This window comes from Pyrus communis, chromosome 10 (assembly GCF_041283825.1).
Source record: "Pyrus communis isolate YQ-2024b chromosome 10, ASM4128382v1, whole genome shotgun sequence".
Taxonomy (NCBI): domain Eukaryota; kingdom Viridiplantae; phylum Streptophyta; class Magnoliopsida; order Rosales; family Rosaceae; genus Pyrus; species Pyrus communis.
Window position 1 is genome coordinate 30,474,910 of NC_142574.1, and position 22,560 is coordinate 30,497,469.

Below are 22,560 nucleotides of genomic sequence, written 5' to 3' on the forward strand. Positions count from 1 at the left end.
TTTGTCCGCGTGGAGAGTTGGAATACAAAAAGAGCGAGTGCACTTTTGGGCTGTCCGTGTAATGGGTGATGTTATCGATTCCCTGTAAGGTTCAAGAACCTGGGAAAGATTCCTGAATCTTTGATTCCTTTCCAACAAGTGGGCTTTGTCGTAGCACGCGTGGGGTACCCGTATCATTTTGATTGCTCTGATTTTTCAATTCAGGCTGCGTTTATTTTTTTATTTTTAAATGGGGATAATTTATGATGAACCACGATTATCCATCATTTTTAGATGTTTTTAATTAATTCGGTCAATTTTCTCCCCTACCGGGGAGATTCATTTGAAAACAAAATTAATTTGGTCTTAGATGTATTTTTATTCATTATCGTTTAAGTTAAACATTAATAAGAGAAATGCTTAGTAGGCTTTTTAAAAAATAAATCTTTCTACAAACTCTATATCGTTTTATGTTTTTTTACATAATATTTTATAATTTTAACTTCCCCCAAGTGGCAGAGAGTTTAGCCTCACTTTTAACGAATTTTCTTACCATTTCTATAATGTTTGTTGACGGCATATACAAAGTATTATACATTATGGTTAACATCAAATTAGTCTAATCAGACAAATAAGATAAAAGTTGTTAATTAACCGATTAATAAAGAGGTATTATATATTTACCTTCATTTTCGTCCACATAAATATACATTATTAACTAGGGCAAGAGATGTCAAAAATTACAACGAAAGCCCACCACGAGGCAAACAACCAACAAACAGACAGGAAGTACAAGGGGTAGACGACACTGGAAGCCCTTGCACAACCATCTCAAAATTAAGGCTGGCAAGGTAAACCATCTTTGTTCAGTACGTGCACAAGTGAAGATGAGGGTCGATCAACCCAAGACAAATTACACATCTCCACACATCTACGCGACGTCAAGAGGTCAGCCGCCATATTGGCTAATCTTGGAATCCAAGACCAGCAACAATCCTGAAAGGCTACCCCAAGCTTCAAACACCTCGCTAAAGTTGGAAAAGCCTCCCATTTGCCATTCTCTATGTTTCCCTTCATACAAGAAATGGATTCCTTAGAATCAAATTCGATAACAACATGGGTTAGACCCAACGATAAACCCAACTCACATCCACGCCACAGAGCCATCGCTTTAGCACCGATAACGCTAGGCGCACTGATCCTGGTTCTTCTAGCAGCAATGAAATTGCCAAAAGAATCCCGAACCACTGCCCCTGCAAAACCTTCTCCCATGGCAGCATCCCAACTCGCATCAACGTTAATTTTTACAAAGGAAAGAACCGGTGACATCCAACTAACCTGCCCAGCACCACCAAGTCCATGCTGCACCATGTGCACAAGGGCACTATATTTCTCTCTCTTTCTCACTTCATGATAATTTGCGTTTTCACATTACATTATGCATGGCATGCGTGAGGATTTGTATTTTGTAATATGTGACATTTCACTGAAATAAAAATAAGTTAAGTTTTGTTTGGAAGTACTTTTAAAATTACTAAAAACGTTTTTAAAAAAATATGTTTTTGGGTTCCACAAGCACTTGAAGTGTTTTCTCTGCAAGAATAACCAGTGAAATGCTTCTTATATGAAGCACTTTAAGCGTTTTTCCAGAATTTACTTACATTTTTACTAAAAATTATTTTAAAAGTATTTACACCAAAAGTGTTTTCAGCTATTTTAAAAATATTTTTAGACAAACTCTTAGTATTCGTGAGGCATTGTTAGTTAACTTTGTGTTAAAATAGAATGGAATCATCTTTTAAGATTAGTAGTAAAATGTGGCTTTCGATCTAATTGTGGCATTTTTGGTTCTTACACAAGTTCAATTTGGATTGCGATTACTTGAGCTTTTTGTCTGCAATGGCATTTGCCATATCGACTAATATATGAACATTTTCACATTTAAAGAATGTACATATTGGCACGCACAAACCAAATTCAGCTAAGATTTCATTATGTATTGGAAGAAATCCTAAAGAGAAATGATACAGTGCTGAATAAGAAAACATCATTTGAAACAACGAATGTCATCTACGTTGGATGACTTGATTCAATTATGGTTCATGACGATGTACATTGGTTGCTCAAACAATTCTGCTAATAGGGGTCAAATTTTCTACGCTCCATTCGTTGTCTTTTGATTCGCAACTTTCAATAGAAAAAACTCTCGTACAATTGAGTTATATAAAAAAAGTCTTCATACACTTCTCCCGTACAAAAATATAAGAGAAAAATTATACCTTAAAAAGCGCGTGATGATTTTACCGAAATGTCAATAACTATCTTTTTAAAAACTTTATTTCATTAATCGAGGATTTTAGGTTTAACAATCGACTATTAACAAAAAATCCATTATGTTTGGATTTGACATCACATTTTCTCATATGTTAAATTTGACGTATGAAAACTTATATGTCAATCGACATAAGATTGACATATCGGTTGGATCTTACTTTTACCTTCAAATTTGATTACATGACATTCCACTTAAGATTTGACATCTCATTTGAAGATGATTTTACACATCTTTTATTCGTTTTAGTTTATTCACTTGGCATCGCTACATAAGCGTCTTAGTTGTGTGTAAGTTCTTATCCATTTAGACACCGTACCTGAGTCCTAGCCATTTTTTGAGCCGGTTCAGCGGTTCACGCCCTTTCGGTCTAAGTCAAACAACAATATCACCCTCGAATACCTTTCAAACTAGCCTCTCTGCACGCACTAACGTGCGTGCGAGAGGTATTTTTGCATCACGGGCGCTACGCACCCCAAAGATGTGTTGTTTTAGATATTCTTATATTTCTTAAGTGATTATTTTATAAAATGTGTTTGCGTCCATCACAACAATTTCTTATTATTTTTAATTTTTTATTATGTTCAATCATCTAACTTAGTCTTTTTGCACCTGCCCATTGTACTCAAAAAATGAAATTTATGAATTGCACACTAACCATTCCACCTTTTATTTTATTTTTTTTTTTGTTTGGCTGATAGAATTTGATTTCACGAAATGAGCTATGCTTGATCATTATTATGACTTTGGTAATTAAGTTACTCAGTGTAGTTAGAATTCTATTATATCCATCAGTACCATTTTACACTTATATATTGTACAGATGTACAGAAGATCAAGAGTTAGGTTCCTTAAACTCTCATATAAAAAATTAAAAAATATGATTAATTATTTAATGTTGTATAGAAAATATGAACTGATCAATATATTTTGTAACATGTGGATTAGTGGGTGTATTAAAAGGGTGCACAACAACATTTTTTTTATTATGGTGGACAAAAAGGTATTATGGGCAATATTTGGCGTCATTCGAGCAAGTGGCAGATCATTTGTTCAATGGCTGTGTGAATGGGATAGTTGATGCGGTTAGAGGAGTGAGTACATAATTATGGGTGTGCCATTTTGGGTTGGGACTGAGATGTTCAACATTAGAACATGGGTCAGGCTACGTAGTTCCAATTGCTTGAGTTGAAGAAAGGTTGATGAGATAATGGTGTTATCGTATGCCATATTGTCATATTGCCACGTTTGTTGAAGAATTTAGGAGCATATATTCCATCCAATTTGCACATATGTGAGTAATCTCTCATACATTTTTTACTATTTTTTCTTTAAAACAACAACGAAGATAAAATGGGAAAACATATACTATTTATAAATAAAAAAATTCTGAAAATATGACATGTAATTTCATTTCTAAATACATATTGACAACACTTAATGTCCTTAAATCAAAATGTTTTAGATTCATAAGTTTTCAATCAAAGTTATAGGCTAGCTAGGGATGAACTCCTAATATATGAAGCAAAACAAAATATGGAGAACATGTACATATGTAAACATAGCGTCTACGTGTGAAATCAAAGCCATTATTGCCACCTATTTGCTTGCACTTGATGCTTTAGATTTTCATGGTTAATCTGCAAGCAATGATGATAAAATAAGAAGTCTAACTGTAATGCACAATCCCAACTATAAAGATTGTAAGCAACTTAATCTAAATACCTTTAAGTTTGACAATTTTCTCATGGCAATATTTTTACTCCAGTTACTTGTAGAATACTGAAAGATAAATATATTTGTCAAGTTTGAGGTAACAAACTGTAACCATATTTACAAAATTAAATAATAAGAAATATTACCTTAATCTTGTACTTCAACCTTTGTACTTTGAGACGGGTGTGATGCTTGTAAAACTAACAAAAAATGCAATTTTATTTATATTTGAAAATTGAATGCAATTTGAATTTATAGTATACTTTTGTATGAAAATAAGAGAAGACTTACCGTATTTAGAAAAGTTGTTTGGCCTCTGTTAATCTTTTTCCTGCACCCATAAATTGTTTTATTTTATTTTATAATTTGAGATAATTAATTTGTAGAATGATATAGAGAATGCCAATTAAAATAAACAGGTAAGAAATGGTGTTGTACCTAATTTGTTGGACTTTATTCCAAATACGTATGATTTGAGGAGTTGTTGAAGGTTTTAATTCTTCTACGGCCTTTTTCATGCGCCACCTATATATTGAAGGTATATATAAAATAATTAAGTTCCTTGTAACAAATTTAGTATATAATTTATGATACATACTGCTCATGCTTCTTCTTTTTCCACTCTTTGAGAATCAGTTGGCTTAGATCAGTAGTTTTTACTCCAACAGATATCTCCCAACCAGGTGTAAAAATAGAGACACGTCTGTTTGGGATCTTATGAATAGGTAGTTCCTTCTTCATTTTTTGTGGGTATTCTTGTAAATATCCTGAGAATGAAAACAAATAATTTTTAAAATTACCATAGCACACATATAGCACATTAAGATAATCAAAATTGAAACTCATAATCTGACCGAAATTTTAAAAAACGCACAATGAAGATTCCAAAGGAAGAAGTTAAAAGAACCCATATGAAGCTAAACCTGGGAATTCATACAATTACATATTATGCTTGCATGAAAATGTGTAAAATGAGTACAACCATGCAGGAAAAAGAAGTGAAAAAAAAGAAACTTACACCTAGATTAATTTCCTTTTTACGCCTGGGGAGAAGGAGTGGGAGAATGAGTAGGAATGGGAAAAATGGGATTATACGAACTGGAAAGTTAGTGCTTGTAGTGGGCGAGCTTTACGGTTTTTTGAAAACCCACGGCAACCTCTACCCCTTTCTTTCTCTTTCTCAGCTTGGGTTTTTTTTTTCCTCCAACTCCAAAGCCATACGCTCCCCTTCTAACTCAGTCTGCACAGAAAGTACGCATATTCCAGACACTTGCATTCAACTAATTACAATAAACATAAAGTGTATATTCCAAACCTGCATTAACGTGTTTTTGCAGATTGAGGATTTCCTCTGGCCAATGTTCTGAATGAGATACCTAAAACATGCGGAATATTTAAATTCCTTTAATTTATGTACACAGTCTATATTTATAATTATTATCATACATGGATGTCGACAATTAATACAAAAATTAGCCTGCAATTTGCCTCCAAGCTCCTCAATTTCTTTCTTTTGACGCTTGAGAAGAGCAGCATATGTTAGACTCTCCCAGGAAGGACTTACATTGAAATAATAACAATCAAGACATATGATAGACATAAAAGTACAATTCCTACGTCAAACAGATACAAACTTGGGAGAAAATGAAGAATTAATCCAAAAAAGATTGCAAACAAAGCCAAGGGAGGAATTTAAAGTACATCAGAGAAACCAAATAAGCTTGCAATCAATTTAAATTGCATGGCATGTATAACTAATATGTCCAATGTCAGATCAAGACTAACAAACATGTTCAAAGAAAAGGGGCAAATTATTAAGGTACCGTAATAACAATAAAGAGAAACTTTTGAGTTTCGTTTTTCCAAAATCCCATCACAGCCCATAAGAAAAATATAAATTAAGCAATAGATTCCGAGGAATTACCTTTAAAAATGACCATATGATGCTCCGCCTTCCTGCAATACACTTTGTATGGGAAAAAGCAGGAAAAAGACTGGGAAAAACTGGGGATAATGGATTAATAGAAACTATCCCAGAACATGAAATTAAAATGCAGAATAAAAAGAGAGATAGAAGTTAAAAGCCAAAGAAGGCAAAAAGGAAGAAAAGGGAAGAAGCAAATACCTCAGACACTGACGATTAGAGACTGACGATTAATTAAAGGTGAAATCAAATGGCAACTGCTCATAGCAGTTTGAAATCTAATGCCACGTTCATACTTTATTGTCTTTTGCATTAAGTCTGACATATGATGGTAAAATGATGAATGAAAATTACTTTAGTACTGGAAATATAAAAACTACTATATAAAACAATGAATAATTTGTAATAAAAGATAAAAGCGAAAACAAAAAATTAACCATTTCCAAAGCCTCCCCAAGGCAAAAACAGAATGGCAATATTGATTACAAAGAAAACAAATTTCAAACCTTGTTCATTGTTTGTTCCACGATTATGAAAATTCCAGCAATTGATTGATGGTAGAAGAACTTCGATTCAATAATCTTGTGAAAATGCATGAGAAGATTAACATTAAGGAATAAGGAGCAGAGAACAAAACACAAAAGATTAACCACAAAAGAAATTTTATTACCAACTTTCTCAAAGGACCAGTTCTTGTTGGTTTTTTTCCAATTTCATCTTCTCCAGCAAAACAATTTCAATTTGTTCTCTTCAGATTCTCTCTTTTATTTTGTGTTTCATTTAGCTCTTCCCGCAAAACTGCTTCATATGATCATATCCCACGTTCGCTTTTATTTCCATGCACGTTCGCGTTCCACAGAACCGCTCCCATAATCCCATTGCACGGTTCAAGCCTTCAACTGTAGAATAGCAGTTCTAACTGTAAACGTATTAGGTTTCTTTTTATTTTTTATATTTTATTCAATTACTGAAAGCAGTTTGAAAACTGCAATATCTCCCAAAGTCCCACGTTTCCTTCCAACATTTTTTTCAGTTTTCGTTTTTTTTGGATTGGTTTTTTTTGCTACATCTATTTATCTACTTTTTTTTTTAATTCTTTTTTCAAATGAAGATCAGTATTTTTTTTTTAGTAATGATTTTTTACCAGTTTGTCCCCATTTTCCGATTTTTGTGGATTTGGATTGTGAAGAAAACAAAAGGGCTTTCTTGGTATTTCTGAATGCTTCACCAAACTGGCAATATTGATTACAAAGAAAACAAATTTCAAACCTTGTTCATTGTTTGTTCCACGATTATGAAAATTCCAGCAATTGATTGATGGTAGAAGAACTTCGATTCAATAATCCTGTGAAAATGCATGAGAAGATTAACATTAAGGAATAAGGAGCAAAGAACAAAACACAAAAGATTAACCACAAAAGAAATTTTATTACCAACTTTTTCAAAGGACCAGTTCTTGTTGGTTTTTTTCCAATTTCATCTTCTCCAGCAAAACAATTTCAATTTGTTCTCGTCAGATTCTCTCTTTTATTTTGTGTTTCATTTAGCTCTTCCCGCAAAACTGCTTCATATGATCATATCCCACGTTCGCTTTTATTTCCATGTACGTTCGCGTTCCACAGAACCGCTCCCATAATCCCATTGCACGGTTCAAGCCTTCAACTGTAGAATAGCAGTTCTAACTGTAAACGTATTAGGTTTCTTTTTATTTTTTATATTTTATTCAATTACTGAAAGCAGTTTGAAAACTGCAATATCTCCCAAAGTCCCACGTTTCCTTCCAACATTTTTTTCAGTTTTCGTTTTTTTTGGATTGGTTTTTTTTGCTACATCTATTTATCTACTTTTTTTTTTAATTCTTTTTTCAAATGAAGATCAGTATTTTTTTTTTTTTAGTAATGATTTTTTACCAGTTTGTCCCCATTTTTCGATTTTTGTGGATTTGGATTGTGAAGAAAACAAAAGGGCTTTCTTGGTATTTCCGAATGCTTCACCAACCTGGCCTTCTCACTTTATATATGTAGATTACAAAATCGCCCTCGATTGCCTTTCCCCATTTTCCCACCGCTCCATTTCCACCGAGCAAGGTTCTGATCGGAGACCGAGAGAAAAAAAGAAGAAGATGATACCGCATCAATGGGGGTCTCCGTGCGGCAACCAATGCACGCACAAGTACGCAGCTCTTATGCAGATTCCATGTAAACCCATTTTCCTCCTCACTCTCTCGGACATTTTGCTTCCTCCTGGACCTTTGATTTCCTTAGTTTCTTTTTATTTTCGTTTTCGTTTACTAATTTTTTATTTTTTTTTAGCTCTAATTTTGGACATTTCGCTTGTTTTCACGCTCGAAATGATACTGATACCAAAATTATCGCGCTGTTTATGTTAAATCTGGTGTTGGGTAATTCACGTCGTTGATCGATTTGCAGAATTTTTCGACCCCTAATTTTGATTTCTGTATTTTGTACGATCAATTTTGACGAATGTTTCGTTTTTTATTACGGAAATTTCCCGGTAAATTGGGGTTTGATTAATGATTGCTTTAGGTACACGCAAGCACCGGAATTCCAGTTTGAATAGTGATCAAATATTGATTCTTTAAAAACAAAACTAATTAAAAGAGCTTGAAAATTTTGAGATTTAATCAAAAGGATAAAAATGGGTTGTAAGTGAATAGTAATGACTTTTTAGGGTAAAAATATCATTTTCGTTAAAAGTGAATTGTAACAGGAGTGTTTAATTAAAACTCAATTCTTTAAAACCTTGATTTATTACCCTGATCATTGTATGGTTTTCTTGTAGGGAGAGTATTTTGCAAAAAAGGGTGCGATGCGGATGGAGAAACTTGGGAAGAATGTAAGTATTAACTTGTTCTTCAATTCAGTTTTCATATGAACATACATCGATGAGAATTTATGTTTGGTTTTGTTCTTTCTCCATTATGAATTTCCCATTGTCACCTTGATGTTTACGGACACATTACGAAAATGGTGTTTCTAAGAACCCTTTGGCTACCATCTGAAACTTGATGTTTACGGACACCTTGATGTTTCCCATCTGCATTAACTTTTGATTGGTGTGTTAACTTCGCTCTTCTGATATCTGTATCTGAAACTTGACATGGAAGTAGACTATTGGTTTAAAGAGTTAGTACGCTACTAGATACGAGTATGGTTTCGAACATAAGTAATTCAAGTGATATAGCGAGTAGATATAATACAGGCTTGGAAGAGTGCAATGAGATATGCTATAAGGATCCTGTCTTAAAGGACCAACAATGGAGTGCTTGCATTGACCGTTCTCCCGGAGTTGACAGGTACTCAGAGGTATGTATCCCTCTACAGCTTCTTCTTAGCATGCTAATGCGTACGTTGAGCAGCAAGTAACATTTTGTGAAAATATAAACACATGATCATGTTTGTTAAATCTATATGGCCTCTTGCATCAAATCAAGTCCAAAGGTTGCGGGTGGTAGTGTCAGTGTCATTCACTATAGTAGCCTCTGGACTCTCAAAATTTTAACTTAATCTGTCATAACTGACATTTTTAATAATTCCGATTGATCGAGTATTATAGTTGCATTTAAGGTGAAAAGTAGGAGAGTGTAAACTTTACTTATGTTTATATTTACACCCTTCATTGAACAGTCTCTGTATGTCGAAAGATTCATATGGTTGCATATCATCCTCGTCCTAAAGCATGGTTCTGATTCGGTGCACATTTTTTCAGATGAGTTATTGCTGATCCGATTCTATGCGCAGGAGTGTTTTCATGCTTGTGTATCTGGTTGCGGTTCCAAGGTTAGTCTGTTCTCAACCCGGTAAAGTTCTGGTTACATTTTATCTAGGATGAATATTTAGAAAGTTATAACGTTCCTCGATCTTGCAGTTTGATAAAAATCCAGACGTAGCTGATAAAGTTCGTCCAAACAGGCCGGCTAACCCTCCCCCTGTTGAAAAGCCCGCCGCACCACCTGCTGAATCCACGGCAACAGCCGAAGACATATCAACAGCCGAAGACATTCTTGGCACTTCTGCATAGTGAGAGAAAAAGAATGAGGATTCTCTAGGATCCTGAGATCCTCGAATCGTATTCGTTCATCGTACATCATGCGGTTAGAAATTATTTTAAATACTTTTATTTAAAATTAAATATAAATAGTATTTGTCGAAAATTGACTGTACAATATACGATGAACGGTCTCGATTTAAGGATCCGGAGAGGATCCTCCTGGAGAGAAAAACCTAACTATACTACAAAATGGATAACTTTAGATAGTTGCAGGATTTCTTGTTCTTTTTCCTATTTATAGTCCTTACGCGTCGACTAACATCCGGGTTTCCCGATTCTTTGACAGTAAAAACACGTTGGAAATGTTATTTGTAGACTGGATTCTTATTCTGTTGAACTGGAGTTGGAGACGATTTAATTGTTATCGATACATTTGCAAGTTCAGTGCTCAGAAAAATGTTTGAGAAAATAAATTAGTCATGAAGGAAATTTCTCCCTTCTATAACGTTCTACTTCTAACTTGGATCTCTATTTCTTGCTTCAAATTAGATGTAGCAAGTTATTCACTCTAATTCAATCCTAGGCTAGTAGCAACCAACGAGGCGTTAAGGCATATTAATAACGTGGTGTGGTTAGCGGTGTCACAATGAAAAAAAAAATGAAGCATTGGGTTTGCACATAAAATAGCGTTCCCTTTTGGTTGAGCATAATTGTATTAGTTAAAACGGGCTCTCATTTGACCCGTCACTACACTTTAAAACTAAACTAACTTTTTTCCACACGCATACAAGTGAGGCAATTGACCTATCTAGTTTTTTTTTTTTTTTTTTAATTTTAAAATACTTTTATTTTATTTAAATTTGATTTACACTTTTTTAATAAATATTTTTTTAAATAATAATATTTTGGTATTATGAAAGCTTTGCCATTTTCTTTTATTAATATTTTCACTAAATTTTGGTGAAAAAAAAAAAAAGAAAAAGAAAAATGAGTTTAGCCTCCCTCCATAAAAAAAGGTACCAGACTCACGAACACGTCGGAAAAACTAGACTAAACGTACAAGAAAGTGATCCAAGACGGTCTCCGGCGCTCTTCAGTCATCAGAGAAAATCACAAATACGACGTCATTTTGTCGACCTCCAGTCACACTCACACTGAACACACAGAAGAGTCCAAGAAACGCAATCTGCAAATTTGTACCCTTGAATTTTATTTCAAAATTTTCAAAACTCCGATTTATTTGAATTTTGTGTATTTGGGAGGGGATTGATTCTTGAAGCTCAGAGAAACCCTAGCATTTCAGAGCGGAGAAGAACAAAGATGCCTCAGGTGAGGATCATAGCGAAGAATTTCATGGACATGGTGGCTGCCTTGCCCTCCATGAAGCTCGACAAGCTCTACGAAAATGCTTTCATCTGCGAGGCAATTATCAGGTCTCCACCTTTTCCGCTTTTCTTACTTCAATCTTTCTTCGCTTTCGCAATGTCGAGTATTAGCTTTATTTGTTCACCGATTTTCGGGTTGATTTTTTGTTTTTGTTTGTTGATTGAGTGCATATGGAACCAGCCTGTAGTCTTTGATGAGTGAGTGAGTGAATAATCATCTAGCTGCAATTTTCGGGTTTCGGTTTTTTTTCGCATTGTGGCACAATAGCTTTGATTACTGATTTGTTTTTGGGTTATTTTGCGTTTGTGTTATGTGATTAGTGCATATGAACGAGCCGAGCCTGTAATATTTAGTGATAATCATACAGGTTGAATTTTCAGGTTTCGGGTTGCTTTCGCAATGTCACGTATTAGCCTTGTTTACTTGGGCTGTTTTTGAGTTTATGTTTGTCGATTAAGCGCATATGAACCAGCTTAGTGCTAATCATAGAACTGCAATCTACAGGTCACTGCCACCGCTAGCCAAGAAATATGTCTTGCAAATGCTATCCATTGAAGTTCCGGTGACTGCCAAGTCAATGGAGGAGTGGGTGCTTCCTGATGGGGTCTCAAAGCATAGAGTTGCAATTGATCGCCTGATTCAATTGAGAATATTTACAGAAACCGTGGGCAGGTGGTCCGAGCTTTCTTTTATGGTTTTCCAGAACACGTTTTGATGCGGGGTGATGTCATCTTTTTTAAATTGTTTTCATTTTTGACTTTATGACAGGAAGAGGGAAGCAACTTACACCTTAAATCCTATATTTCAGATTAATCTCAAGAAGCTTTTGGTACATGGGTGAGTATTGTGTCCTCTACTTGCTACTATTTGTGTGTATATGAGGTTTGGGGATCAAAATAATTACAAGATAGTGGTTTATGCATTATGTATAGGGTTCAGTCATGCAAAGGTTCAGGGTCTCCGTTCATTAGTTCACTTTAGCTACAATTTCTTATTCTCTAAGCTGTGATCGAAACAGAGAGTGAGTTTTAGGATTATAACTCCATACTTTTGGATACTGCAGTGTAGTTTTGCCAAGAGAATCAATGCCTTCAAATATCACAGTGAGGCTCCCTAGCTTGGAGGATCTTGAGGCTTTTGCCCTAGAACAATGGGAGGTGCAGGATTCATCCTTGCATCTATTACCTTTTTGAATTTATGATTGTGTTTTCAGATCTTTTGTCTGCCTTTTGTGTACTGCGGTGACTATGAGATAGTTGCATATATTATCATTTATTTCGTATTGTGAAGTTTATAATTTACGTTTGCCCTTCTTTATGACTTGCTGTCATGTAATGCCAGTGTTTCTTGCTGCAACTTATCAACTCATCTCAAATTGAAAGGCCATCGAACATCAGTTCGTCTATGATGAAAACATTCCAGCGAGGTCTTTTGAGTCAAAGGTCCTTACTTTTGTTATTACTTTTTTCTGCTACACAAGCCTGTCTTTCTTTTGCACATATGAAAAGTTTAACATTGTATCTCATATCTGATGTCAGGGTTTTCCATTATCTGTTTGTACAGGGATAGAGAAGCTCCGAGATTAACTGAAAGTGGTTTCCAGTTCTTGGTATACACCAAACCGCTTCAACTGCTTGCACACAGTATGTTTGATTTTTCTTAATTCTTACTGGATTTTATTTCTACTATGTGAACACCACAGTTGATGGATACAAATGCGCAACTATGGTACATCATTAGAGAGTATATCTCTAACTCGGAGGTATGGATTCATGAAATTGTTGGTTGTTGGTTCCTTTCCAGACCATTAACCTGATATTTTTTGCTTGTAACTCTGTACGCTGACCTTCTATCAAGGTTCCAAGTAGTTTATCAAGTACTAGAAAAGCTAAATTTAGAACTGATATGTGATCGAATGTTGCAGAATTGGTTTGCAGGTTTATCTTTCCAGGGCTTAGATTCATATTGAAAACCAAATTTCTTTAGTATTTTTATTTTATTCTGTTTGTGTTCCTATGATGAAATAAGGAAAATTTTACCTAATGTGTTTCATTGCACACTTGAGTTAGAAGTTGAACGTACATTGTCACTGTTGTCTGTGATGTTGACAGTTATCCTACACTAATTTATTGAGATGAAATGAAAGTGCAACTTAAGTTTTTCTTCACACTAGCTGTGTTGTTGAGTTTCATCTTATATCTGGTCTCTCCCCACCTTTTTTCTTTGGTGCAGGAACGTGGGTTAGATTCTGCAGATTTGATTTCATTCCTGCTGGAACTTAGTTTTCATGTTACAGGCGAGGTATTAGTTATATGCTCTTTATACATGACTACTCTCTTGCAGTAACAGATGCTTTATTGAATTTCCACATTTTTTTTTTTCTGGCTACTAGTTTTTTTCCGACTGGAATATAAATAGTGCTGCAGTAAGGAAGAACTTTTCATAGTTTTCAATTCATTATTTCTTTGTAGAAAAGTGTTTTCTTCCACATGGGAAGTTTCTACCTGGAATTTATCTCTCACCTCTTGATTCTATTCTCCTTTTTGTGTGTTAGGCATATAAAATAAATACATTGAATGAGAGGCAGAAGAATATAGTCAAGGATCTTGCAGATTTGGGGCTGATCAAACTTCAGCAGGTTATACTTATGTTATTTATTTTTGGTATTACATTTTGCTAATAATTTCCCAGATGATAGTTTAACCATGTCCTAACCTCAAGTTTTACATTGCTGTCTTTTTGTGTACTTATCCAGGGAAGGAAAGACAGTTGGTTTATACCTACTAAATTAGCTACTAATCTTTCAGTTAGCTTGACAGACTCATCATCAAGGAAAGAGGTAGGTTATTTGTACTCATTCTAGCTTTGTCTCTAATTGGTTATTCTGCAACTGATTCCTAATCACCAAGAAAACCGATGTGCATGTCATGTGCTACTTACGAATTTTTTACTCACTTTTTTGTTCAGGGATTTGTTGTTGTAGAAACAAACTTCAGACTCTATGCTTACTCAACATCTAAATTACATTGTGAAATTTTACGTCTTTTCTCAAGGTATGCTGACCAATTTGTCGATCAACTGTCCTGTACAGTTTGCAGTTTCTGTTTTCTTTTACTCATGAGACATGTGAAAGAATCATTGCATGCTGTTCAGATATTATTTTCTATCCGTTTAATTATGGCCTAGGCATTGCTGAAAGCACAAAGAGATGTATATTTTATTTTCTGATACATATAAGAAAGATGGCAGAAGAAAATCAAGACAAGCTTGTGTGTATATATATAAGGTTTTAATAATAGGCATCTATAAAACACTTCCATGGTTGCATTTTTTGCAAAGAACAAAGACTTATAAATTCAGTTTTGGATCTCCTGCCTCTGAATTTTCTCATCCTAGGGTCAGGCTGGACCTTTCCGTTATTAAGGGGGAGTGGTAGCATTTGGCTACAATGGGTGGTGTCGTTGTTTTGGTTGTGTTGGTATCTGAGTACTTCTTGTTCTTGTTAATTGCTGACTTCTGAGTTAAGTTTTTATTTATTTTCTTACTAGAATTTCTTCTTCTACTCTGTGCAGGGTAGAATATCAACTTCCAAACCTTATTGTTGGAGCAATAACAAAAGAAAGTTTGTATAGTGCTTTTGAAAATGGCATTACTGCAGATCAGGCAAATATTGGCTTTTCGTTAATCTACTTTTAGTTTTCAGTGCAAGTCTAAGTATTTTTGGCTATGCTTTGTCCTTCTCCTCAAGTTGTCTGAGAGCTGTGGAAAAACGATTGTGTACTTAGTTGAGATAACTGCCCAGGTGATAACTGCCTCAATTCTTGTACGACAAATGAGTAAAACGATGGAGCCTCTCTAGGGATGTTCTGCTTCACAAGCTTAAGAATTAAGATGTTCTTCTTAAATAGTCTTTCATGGTTTTTTTCTCCGTTTTATCTCTTATTCTTCCTTACGCAGAAAGATTTTAGATGACCTTCATTTTAGTTGCTAAGTTATCTTTGCTGTTTAGGGTTATTCAAGCTTTCAATGTTCTAGGTTTAATTAGCGTATATTCCCCGTGTGCTTATGGAAAAGACTTCAATTGCTAGCACCTTTCTTTCTGTATGCACACACATGCACATCCTTCCAAGTCACATGGGAGAAAAGGGTTGCTGAAGCTGTTTCTGGAGTGCTGGAAGTCTAATATTTTTTTAATTATTTGGCAGATAATTTCTTTTCTTCAGCAAAATGCACATCCACGTGTTGCGGAGAGAGTACCATCTGTACCTGAGAATGTCACAGATCAGGTTTGATCCTTCTCTATCTTCATGTTTGAATTCAGCAAGATATTCGAGAGTTCAATTTGCTTGACTTCGATCAAGAAAAATGTCCAATATCAAGCTCGGCCATGCTCTTATATAAACATAACGAGCTCTTTGAATTGGATAGTTATTATTATGTTATGTTGTAAGGGACTTCCATGCATGTTGGTATTCTGACATTTTCAAATTCACTTGCATCTGACAGATTAGGCTGTGGGAAACAGATCTGAATAGGGTTGAGATGACTCTAGCTTATTATTACGATGAATTTCCAACCAGGGTGACAATCCGCTTACCAAAATCGATGTCTGTATTTTTTTTATTTTTATGTGTTTTATGATTTTTCTAAGATTTCTCTGTTAAAACTGCCAGGATCTTCTTGAGGGTACTTCTGACTTCGCGCGAGGCTATAATGCTCTGCTATGGGAGGAGCCAGATTCGAAAAAGATGCGTTTAGTGGTCAAGGCAGAAAACCACACGCACATGAAAGAATATCTTAGCCGTCAAAGGCGGTAGGTCCGTTATCAGTTCTGCACAGCTCAATACGATCATATCCTCGAGAACCTTGCTTGCACGGTCATACCTTCGGAAGTATTAACATTATCAGAAAACGAGGCGGAGATCTTTTCTGTTGCAATCGGATGGTTGGCATGTTGCAGCGAACAATCGCAAGATGAATGCGGAATTCTGGTAATTTTGGCTGAATATATCTAAACACTAGGAGATGGAATATGCCGTGGGCAAAACGGATGAGGAAATTTGAAAAATTGGAAGAGAAAAGAAGTAATTTCCCTGCTTGTATTAACAGACAGATTATGATCATTCAATTTTGCTTTCCAGTTATTTCCAAATCATGTGTTATTTATTGGGAAGGTTTTAACTTTGTGTATTGAATTTCGCCGGTAAATATTTTTTTGATATTGCAATGTACATGGTTCGGCTGAATATACAGTTGACGTGGTTTACGAACCATTTTGTGGGAAGTCCGAGGCTCGATTCTTCACAACGCGAGGTCTTCCAATATCCTTGTATTAATGACATGATTTGTAGCCAGGTTTAGTTGCCGAATGCATGCAATGTTCTCGTCCTGCGCACCTAAACATTAAATTCATCTATCCGGAATGTGATTGTTTATTTAATAAGGTGATACTCAAAACTACTTTAATATACAGGAGGAGGTTTGGACTTGTGTGCAAGCCTGCAAGGGACATACATTGTCTTGACTGAATAAGGATCCTCTTCGGATCCTCTAATCACATATGTTCATCATATATTATGCGGTCAGCTTTCGTCAAGTACTGTTTATAAATAATTTTAAATAAAAAGTGGATATGGAGAGAATCCTCATTTGTCTTGACCAATCATCTTAAAAAATTAAAAAAAAATTAAAAAAAAAAAAAAAAAAAAAAGGAAAATTAAAAAAAAAGTGGACATTTGTTGCTGCCCAGGATCGAACTGGAGACCTTTAGTGTGTAAGACTAACGTGATAACCACTACACCACAGCAACTTATTAATTGTATAGCCGAAGTGTATGATATAACTTAAATTACTCTAGTCCTACTAGTGTGTGAAATTTCTTCAATGATCGGTATTCCCATAGAAATTTTGAAAAAATCAGAAAAAGATATGGAAAAAGGGTTTGAAGTCTACGCATCACCTCATATCGTAGAAACTCTTAAATTTCGGCTAAAATTAACAAATTACGTCGATATTTTTGACATATCTGTTAAATATCGACAAACTGCCGTATGATATTCCCTAAAGTTTCATTTTAAATTTCCACGCTTAAAGAGCAAATTTACATCATTTATATCGAAGACAACTGATATCAGTATCGATATATTTATCAATAATCCATCAATTTGTACATCAATATTTTTACCGATACCGACTGATTCCTGCCACCTCACGATAGACATTATAACATGCAGCGTAGGATTGGAACAGACCAACATATCAGTATCAAATGACAAAATCTACACACACAAAATCATAATAAAAAGACACATTACTCACTTTCTTAGAAATTTCCTACTCGGCACTTCTCACCAAGTTTCTTCAACATAATTAAAGTTGTACCTCTACCTCTTAATCATTAACATAAATTCGGGAGCCAAAAACATCGAACTTAAACGTTGCATGCTTGCAAGTTTTCTTACTTTGAAGCGCTTTTATTTGTCGGAAAACATTTTCAGAAGCCGAGATTTGATTGGTGGGATTAATCTTGCTTTGTCCAAGTTGAAGAAGCTTTGGAAGTCACTAGCTACTACAATGGCGGCAACAGTTGCAAGAATCTGCCTGCAGTCAGTGCTGAAAGCAGTGAACTCACTTTTGGGAATGGTTGGAATTGCAATGATTTTGTATGGTCTTTGGATGGTTAGGGTTTGGCTGAGGGACTTTGACGGTTCACCCTTTGATCATCATAATGTTTTTCCTCCATGGTAAGAACCCTGCCAATTGTTAATATGGTGTCGCAGCTGCGACTGTGCCAAATCCCCCTTACGAAGGGTTATGCATAAATATTTTCGAAAAAGCAAATTTCATAGTTTTTCACACGTTGCTGACATATTTTCGTGTACTATTAATGGTAGTAATCCATTTTGTTGGCGACCATGATATCGACGCATTGCTGATGGCAGGTTTATATGCACTTCTCTTGGCGCTGGATTTACCTTATGCATAGTAACATGCATAGGTCTTGTTGCTGCAAAGTATGCAAATGGTTGTTGCCTCTCTTTTGTATCCTTCTCTCATTTTGTACAAAGATTGTTGCAAACTTGATTTTATCTTATGTTCGATAGATTCTAACGTGTGACAGGGTGTAAATCGCCCTATTAGTATTTATGCGTCACGTGATACGGGAGATACTAATGGAGCCGTGTATACACCCGGTTGTCCCCAAAAACGTTATTTATGTTGACCTTGAACAAGTTTTAGTACATGTTGATCATCTTTTTGGTGATTCTATTGGAGTTTGCAGTGGCTGCAGATATACTTTTAAATTCAGAATGGGAGAAGGTAAACATCTTGGGAACCACACTTGCATTATTTGAGGTGGGTTAAGCTAGCAGGTTAAAGCACTGTGATCGCCTTTTTACGCTCTTTTTCGGATCTTTTTTAATATATTATAGCAATTTAGAATTTCGTCTTGTTTTTGCTCTAGCTTAATTTGTTCTTCAATTTTCAGGATTTACCATATGACCCGACGGGAAAGTTCAATGATTTCAAAGATTTTCTCGAGTCAAACTTAGACATATTTCAATGGATAGGTTTGTTCATCATTTTAGCACAGGTAACTTCCAAAGTGTTTTTTATGACGACTTCAATATCAAATTAGGTTGTGTTAGAACCAACCAAACGTCAAGTGTATATTATATAACAATTTGCACAGTTTTATTTCGAATGTAAAAGCTCAACGACAAACACAATATATTAGAATATAAACACTTAATGAGATTATATATAAACACACAAATCACTGACTTGTTTCTTGCAGATAGAGGCTTGCAGAAGCAATCTCCTAAGACAGAAATTCGTCCCTACACCAGTGTAGCAGTCCTTGGACGTCTATCTTGCAGGATACAACTATCTAATCCAAGTTCTTGCACTAGAACTCGGATTCTTGGCGAATTGGTTGTGTTGTTCTCAGAGGAAAATTGAGGAATGATTATACGAATTGATGTATGTTTCTGTAATGCAAACCATATATATAATGGCATCATTTGAACTTCCCAACCGTTCATGCTTATCAGTTTTTGTTAAAAAGAAAACTGAATGCAACTGTTCATTCAAATTAAAAACTGAATGAAATTGTTTCGGGAAAACTAAATCCAATTCAATTCAAACTATAAGTGAGTGAACTCACTTATAAAGAATTGTTGTAGATGGTGTATGGGCAATGTGGGACTGGCAGTCCCACATAACACAGGTAACACAGGTTTCCAACAGGTTGTTCATTATGTAATTTAGTCGAACTCCTCCTCTCATTAATGTAAAAAATATCGATTTATTAAAAAAAAAACTTCCAAGTGTTTTTCACAAGTGAGCCCTTTGAATGTTGCTCACTAATATTATCAGTTGTCATCGAGACTAAATAGATAATCTGCAGGGGTTGTCAATCGTACTAGCCACAGCTCTAAGGTCTGCAGGGCCAAACCGAAGATCCAGCTACGACGGCGATGAAGAGTGTCCCCCGGAAAGACTCCCGCTCATAAACCCTAATGGTCACCGGCCGGAATACATTATCGCTGCCAAAAATGGTAATTGGAATGTAAGAATTCACTCCTAAACTTGCAATCTCACTGCCTCGATTTCTTTTATTTTATGAGACCCTTGATGCATCAGTTTCTGAAAATCTTTCTTAGTCAAGCAAGTAATGTAGAACAAAAGGCTGGGTGGACTGAGAGGAGAATGGACTGACGGAAGTCTAAAAGACGCAGCGAGAATTTGCATATTTGACATTCGAGCTCCAATTTAGACCCATGATACCTTTGTGGAAAGAGATTGACGTCCATTTCATTTCAAACTCATAGCTTTGTTATGACGTATGATGTATTTTGGTCATCCGAGGCTGTTTAGACATCCAAAATTGCATTTCAAATTATGTAATAAAAATCAAACTTTTCTTTTGTCGTCTGATTAATGTCGTTTTGCTTTTATTTAATTTCTTAAGGCCTTTGAGTTATCCCAGGGTGTTGTAATCAAGTTATTTAAACAATTGACTGTCTCCTATTGTAATCATCTTTCAATCACTAATAAATCAAACCCTATGGAATTTCTCTCCAAACTTGGTGGACTCCAAAACTCGTCCTTCAAGGGCTTACGTTGGTATCCCAGTTTACGTATATATAATTAGGGTTCATAGCTTAAACAAAATGTCTTTTCCAATTGCTAATTAATGAATAAAGAACTTCCTTTTCGTCGGTCTATACTACAGCGTAAACATATAACCCTTTTAAGAACCAGGAAAGAATACAAAAAAATGGAACAAATTAATGCAGAAGAGAGAATCTATTCAGATTTTGTTGCCTTTCTCTTCATTCGACTGAACGGTCCAACTGTTCGATCCGCTATGTACATGTAGATCACTTGGCTCCAAGATTTATACGACTCCAAACCCTCGTAGTATTCCGGTGCAATGTCCTTCACCTTATGAAGCTTGCTCCCGGGAATTCTGGGGAAATCATGGTGCTCGTTGTGGTAGCCTACGTGCCAAGCTAGAAGATTGAGAGGGCCATAGTAAGAATACGTCTCTTGATCAGGGTTGAAGACATAATGCTCCGAAATGAAGTGACCCGCCATTGGGTGCATCCCACCGCCGACAAATGTAGAGAGGATCAAGTAAGCAAAAGATTTCCAGCCCCAAAAGCAGACCATTGCAACATCGAGGGCTATCTGAATGAAGAGGTTGAGGAACTCCCAACAACCAGGGGGTTTCGGTTTGAGAAACACAGGACGAAGGGCATAGAAGAAGAGTTGAAGGAGAACCCAAATGGATTTCGTGACCACATTTGTCACCACATGAGCCTCAACCTTGCTCGGGATGTCCATATCAATGCCGTCTACTCCCTGGAAGCGGTGGTGCTCAAGGTGATATTTTTGAAAGGTGACAGACATGGGAACACCAATCGGGAGGTTAGCAAAAATACCAAGCCAACGGTTGTAGACTGGGGTCGAGAAGGCGAGATTGTGACTGAGCTCATGGATGGCCAAGAAGAGGTTGTGGTTGAGAAATGAGCCAAAAAAGTAGGCTATCGCTACTATCTTCAGCCAGCCTGCATTGTGGAGGGCTGTAGCAGTCCCGAGCTGAAGTAACACAACCACCGTAATCTGCAGCACCATGATTCAATACAAGGTCATCACGCGAAAATATAATACAGCTGATCAAAACTTGTAAGTTTCAGTTCATCTCAAACCAGACAACTAACAAAACTCAAGAAAAAATCCGCAAATTGACAAGTTGAATTAGGTTCTAGAAACTGAATTTGAAAGACCAAACTAGAACTAGTACATTAGCAATAGCAACACGTTACACAAGTCATCAACACTAATTGCAGAGCTCCACAAACTAATAGGTTAAACTATGTTCTCAAAGATCGAATTGCAATGTCTTTGATTAAGGTTGTTCTTTCATTCTAAGATTCGATTCACACGAAAAATTATGAATGATATATCAAGTGAGGAAGCACATTCACAACAATATAAATCCCCAATAGCATATGCCCAATTGTTCAAAACATCTTAAATCACGATATTTCGCTGCGAAAACTAACATCTGAGAAAGCAGTGCAGTTCTACATACTTGAAATAAACAATAACAGCTGAAAAATGGATCCGGGGATTCAAAAGTCGAAACTCAACTCTTATATGAAGGTTTTGGACAACAAAGATGCTTCGCATCCAAATTTCGCAACAAAATTCCGAAAAGCGGAAAGCTTTCGATACCCAATTGCAGAAACGAATCAAAATCACATTCAAACCACGTTCTTGGAATCACCCGCATTGTCGCAGATCTAAAAACCAATGAAAAAAACAAGCAGAAACAGGCAAACCACAGAAAACCCAACAAAAATGGAGGACTGAATTTCTGGAAAGACAAAGTGTGGAGGGAAATACCTTGAGGAAAGCCCATGGGTCGGGACCGAAGAGCTCCTTAATCTGAGGGTACTGAGAGAGGATCTGACGGCGCCTAGAAGCGTGAGGCTCATCCGTGTAGGACCAGAAGAAGTCTGTAGCCATCACACCCTCCTCTTCTGCTGCCTCTCTCTCACCCCCTCTTCCCATCTCTCTCTCCTCCTCCTCCTCTCTCTCTCGAAAGACCCTTTCTTTCCTTCTCTCTTGTTTTCCTGGCTCTCTCTCTCTCTCTCTCTCTCTCTCTCTCTCTCTCTGATTCTCTTTGAATGTGAGCTGT

The 22,560-nt window shown here is 35.9% G+C and overlaps 5 protein-coding genes and 1 non-coding gene across 8 annotated transcripts; 3 read left to right on the plus strand and 3 right to left on the minus strand.

Annotated features, from left to right (window-relative positions):
* Positions 1 to 816: 816 nt before the first annotated feature.
* LOC148693876 (uncharacterized) lies at positions 817 to 1,350 on the minus strand. The gene has a single exon (XM_088678129.1). It carries the CDS (start codon positions 1,348 to 1,350, stop codon positions 817 to 819), a length of 534 nt encoding a protein of 177 aa, XP_088534255.1.
* Positions 1,351 to 7,989: 6,639 nt separating this feature from the next.
* Positions 7,990 to 10,394, plus strand: LOC137730302 (uncharacterized). Of its 2 annotated transcripts, none has more exons than XM_068469368.2 (5): positions 7,990 to 8,149; positions 8,754 to 8,807; positions 9,174 to 9,277; positions 9,713 to 9,751; positions 9,840 to 10,394. In XM_068469368.2, the coding sequence occupies exons 1-5, from the start codon at positions 8,074 to 8,076 to the stop codon at positions 9,990 to 9,992; spliced, it is 426 nt and encodes a 141-aa protein (XP_068325469.2). In that variant the 5' UTR covers positions 7,990 to 8,073; the 3' UTR covers positions 9,993 to 10,394. The 2 variants fall into 2 exon arrangements, with proteins under 2 accessions (XP_068325469.2, XP_088533548.1); XM_088677422.1 differs by having other exon boundaries at positions 8,071 to 8,149; positions 9,163 to 9,277.
* Positions 10,395 to 10,940: 546 nt separating this feature from the next.
* LOC137729431 (general transcription and DNA repair factor IIH subunit TFB2-like) lies at positions 10,941 to 16,632 on the plus strand. Its single transcript, XM_068468377.2, has 15 exons — positions 10,941 to 11,395; positions 11,853 to 12,020; positions 12,117 to 12,185; positions 12,412 to 12,505; positions 12,690 to 12,790; positions 12,912 to 12,957; positions 13,051 to 13,110; positions 13,581 to 13,649; positions 13,903 to 13,986; positions 14,104 to 14,187; positions 14,316 to 14,401; positions 14,921 to 15,011; positions 15,554 to 15,634; positions 15,855 to 15,929; positions 16,022 to 16,632. The coding sequence occupies exons 1-15, from the start codon at positions 11,283 to 11,285 to the stop codon at positions 16,163 to 16,165; spliced, it is 1,365 nt and encodes a 454-aa protein (XP_068324478.2). The 5' UTR covers positions 10,941 to 11,282; the 3' UTR covers positions 16,166 to 16,632.
* A 452-nt stretch (positions 16,633 to 17,084) lies between these two features.
* Positions 17,085 to 17,157, minus strand: TRNAV-UAC (transfer RNA valine (anticodon UAC)). Its single transcript has one exon. It is a non-coding gene; the product is annotated as a tRNA-Val (tRNA).
* Positions 17,158 to 17,732: 575 nt separating this feature from the next.
* On the plus strand, positions 17,733 to 20,278 carry LOC137727304 (tetraspanin-19). The gene is made up of 6 exons (XM_088678763.1): positions 17,733 to 18,091; positions 18,290 to 18,372; positions 18,631 to 18,704; positions 18,838 to 18,942; positions 19,147 to 19,920; positions 20,015 to 20,278. Exons 1-5 carry the CDS (start codon positions 17,790 to 17,792, stop codon positions 19,201 to 19,203), a joined length of 621 nt encoding a protein of 206 aa, XP_088534889.1. The 5' UTR covers positions 17,733 to 17,789; the 3' UTR covers positions 19,204 to 19,920; positions 20,015 to 20,278.
* A 237-nt stretch (positions 20,279 to 20,515) lies between these two features.
* DES-1-LIKE (fatty acid desaturase family protein) lies at positions 20,516 to 22,560 on the minus strand. 2 transcript variants are annotated; one of them, XM_068468709.2, is made up of 2 exons: positions 22,266 to 22,560; positions 20,516 to 21,479 (listed from the first exon to the last, which is right to left on the minus strand). In XM_068468709.2, the coding sequence occupies exons 1-2, from the start codon at positions 22,431 to 22,433 to the stop codon at positions 20,661 to 20,663; spliced, it is 987 nt and encodes a 328-aa protein (XP_068324810.2). In that variant the 5' UTR covers positions 22,434 to 22,560; the 3' UTR covers positions 20,516 to 20,660. The 2 variants fall into 2 exon arrangements, with proteins under 2 accessions (XP_068324810.2, XP_088534888.1); XM_088678762.1 differs by having other exon boundaries at positions 22,011 to 22,529.

What these genes read in the sequence shown, in the direction of transcription:
- LOC148693876 (XM_088678129.1), bottom strand. Translation starts at nt 1,350, where the DNA reads ATGGTGCAGCATGGACTTGGTGGTGCTGGGCAGGTTAGTTGGATGTCA.
- LOC137730302 (XM_068469368.2), top strand. Translation starts at nt 8,074, where the DNA reads ATGATACCGCATCAATGGGGGTCTCCGTGCGGCAACCAATGCACGCAC. An exon ending in TGGAGAAACTTGGGAAGAAT is followed by an intron (nt 8,808 to 9,173) that starts GTAAGTATTAAC and finishes GATATAATACAG; the next exon opens with GCTTGGAAGAGTGCAATGAG. An exon ending in GAGTTGACAGGTACTCAGAG is followed by an intron (nt 9,278 to 9,712) that starts GTATGTATCCCT and finishes TTCTATGCGCAG; the next exon opens with GAGTGTTTTCATGCTTGTGT.
- LOC137729431 (XM_068468377.2), top strand. Translation starts at nt 11,283, where the DNA reads ATGCCTCAGGTGAGGATCATAGCGAAGAATTTCATGGACATGGTGGCT. An exon ending in AAAGTGGTTTCCAGTTCTTG is followed by an intron (nt 12,958 to 13,050) that starts GTATACACCAAA and finishes TGAACACCACAG; the next exon opens with TTGATGGATACAAATGCGCA. An exon ending in CTGAGAATGTCACAGATCAG is followed by an intron (nt 15,635 to 15,854) that starts GTTTGATCCTTC and finishes TGCATCTGACAG; the next exon opens with ATTAGGCTGTGGGAAACAGA.
- LOC137727304 (XM_088678763.1), top strand. Translation starts at nt 17,790, where the DNA reads ATGCTTGCAAGTTTTCTTACTTTGAAGCGCTTTTATTTGTCGGAAAAC. An exon ending in TGCTGCAAAGTATGCAAATG is followed by an intron (nt 18,373 to 18,630) that starts GTTGTTGCCTCT and finishes TGGAGTTTGCAG; the next exon opens with TGGCTGCAGATATACTTTTA. An exon ending in CCACACTTGCATTATTTGAG is followed by an intron (nt 18,705 to 18,837) that starts GTGGGTTAAGCT and finishes TTCAATTTTCAG; the next exon opens with GATTTACCATATGACCCGAC.
- DES-1-LIKE (XM_068468709.2), bottom strand. Translation starts at nt 22,433, where the DNA reads ATGGGAAGAGGGGGTGAGAGAGAGGCAGCAGAAGAGGAGGGTGTGATG. An exon ending in ACCCATGGGCTTTCCTCAAG is followed by an intron (nt 21,480 to 22,265) that starts GTATTTCCCTCC and finishes ATGGTGCTGCAG; the next exon opens with ATTACGGTGGTTGTGTTACT.